At 34.4% G+C, this 1,205-nt stretch overlaps 1 protein-coding gene across 1 annotated transcript in view; it reads right to left on the bottom strand.

Annotated features, from left to right (window-relative positions):
- Window positions 1–233: 233 nt before the first annotated feature.
- The window catches only part of LOC108771840 (homeotic protein empty spiracles), a 43,893-nt gene continuing 42,921 nt past the window's right edge, over window positions 234–1,205 (bottom strand). The window contains exon 3 of the mRNA XM_018537219.1: window positions 234–509. Within this exon, the coding sequence (XP_018392721.1) occupies window positions 234–509 (276 nt within the window). The remainder of the gene's footprint in view (window positions 510–1,205) is intronic.

The following is a 1,205-nucleotide window of genomic DNA, read 5'->3' as shown; positions in this document are numbered from 1 at the left end:
TTCACTCATTGCTATTAGCCTCCTGCGCATAACATTAACACGAACGTAGACGTTTCGAAGTAAATCTTTCGATGCTCAACTCGATGACGAACTCGAACAAACCTAGCCTCGGTTAGTCGGTTATTCTCTTCCTTGGATAACTTCATTGTACGACCTTTATCTTTTTCGGTCTCGAAGTCTGTTCAGGATAGTCTACTCGATCCTGGGTCCTAATCCAGGCAGAGAACGTCTAGCTACGCTTCAGAGCCACTTGAGCATTCCTCGGCTTCCGGATCGATGTGTTCCTCTTCATCCTCGTCCTCGTGATGATAGTCGCCGGTCTCTTGCTGCCATTTGCTAACGTGATGCGTGTTTTTGTTGTTACTATTGTTGTTCGCATTTCCGTTACCACCTCCACCACCGCCTCCGCCACCACCACCTCCACCACCAGATTGCTGTTGAGCCTTCGCCTCTTCTTCCTGTTGCATTCGCTTATGTTTTGTCCGCCGATTCTGGAACCATACTTTCACCTGAAACATCAATAATTTCATAGCAATTAATTTTTCAGAAATCTAGTATGATCCTATAATTGCGTAACGCAATCACAATAACATATAAGAGATATACGTTTAAATTAAAATCCTTTCCAAAAAAAATAAATAAATAAATAATTACCTTAATCAAAAAACAGTTATACAAAATTACAAATATATGCAGTATGATTAAACATTTACAGAATAATAAAAAAATTTGGCCACAAAATTGTGTGTTCATCACATCATTAATAATATATTATTATTTATAAAAAAACAAACTCTAGAGTGTTAGTTACATTCTATTAAATGCCAAAAATAATAATTAACATTCAAAATGGGCTACTTTTAGTTTTGATACAAGTTTTAAAGTGTTTTGGGAACGGATCAAAGATGATTACGTGTTTTTCCACAGATAAATTCAAGGTAGTCAGTAAGTTCTAGTTCATCAAACTATAAAAATCTTTTGATTCGGAGTCTTTTCTTGATAAAATTTTTAATAAAACGTAACTAACATTTTCTACAATTCGTTTCTTTTACATACGTTATTACTCATCAGTTACTTATCATCGGTTTGCTATCTAGATAAAGACACAAAACTTTGTGACTAAATCTTTTTGTCATCCTGTAAAGCAAAAACATCCACTTTATATTAAATTAGATCTAACTTTATAAAATAACATAAATGATTAA

Source organism: Cyphomyrmex costatus, unplaced genomic scaffold (genome assembly GCF_001594065.2).
Source record: "Cyphomyrmex costatus isolate MS0001 unplaced genomic scaffold, Ccosl1.0 scaffold166, whole genome shotgun sequence".
NCBI lineage: Eukaryota > Metazoa > Arthropoda > Insecta > Hymenoptera > Formicidae > Cyphomyrmex > Cyphomyrmex costatus.
Note: the sequence above shows the minus strand (reverse complement) of the source record. Positions and strands in the feature narration are given on the sequence as shown.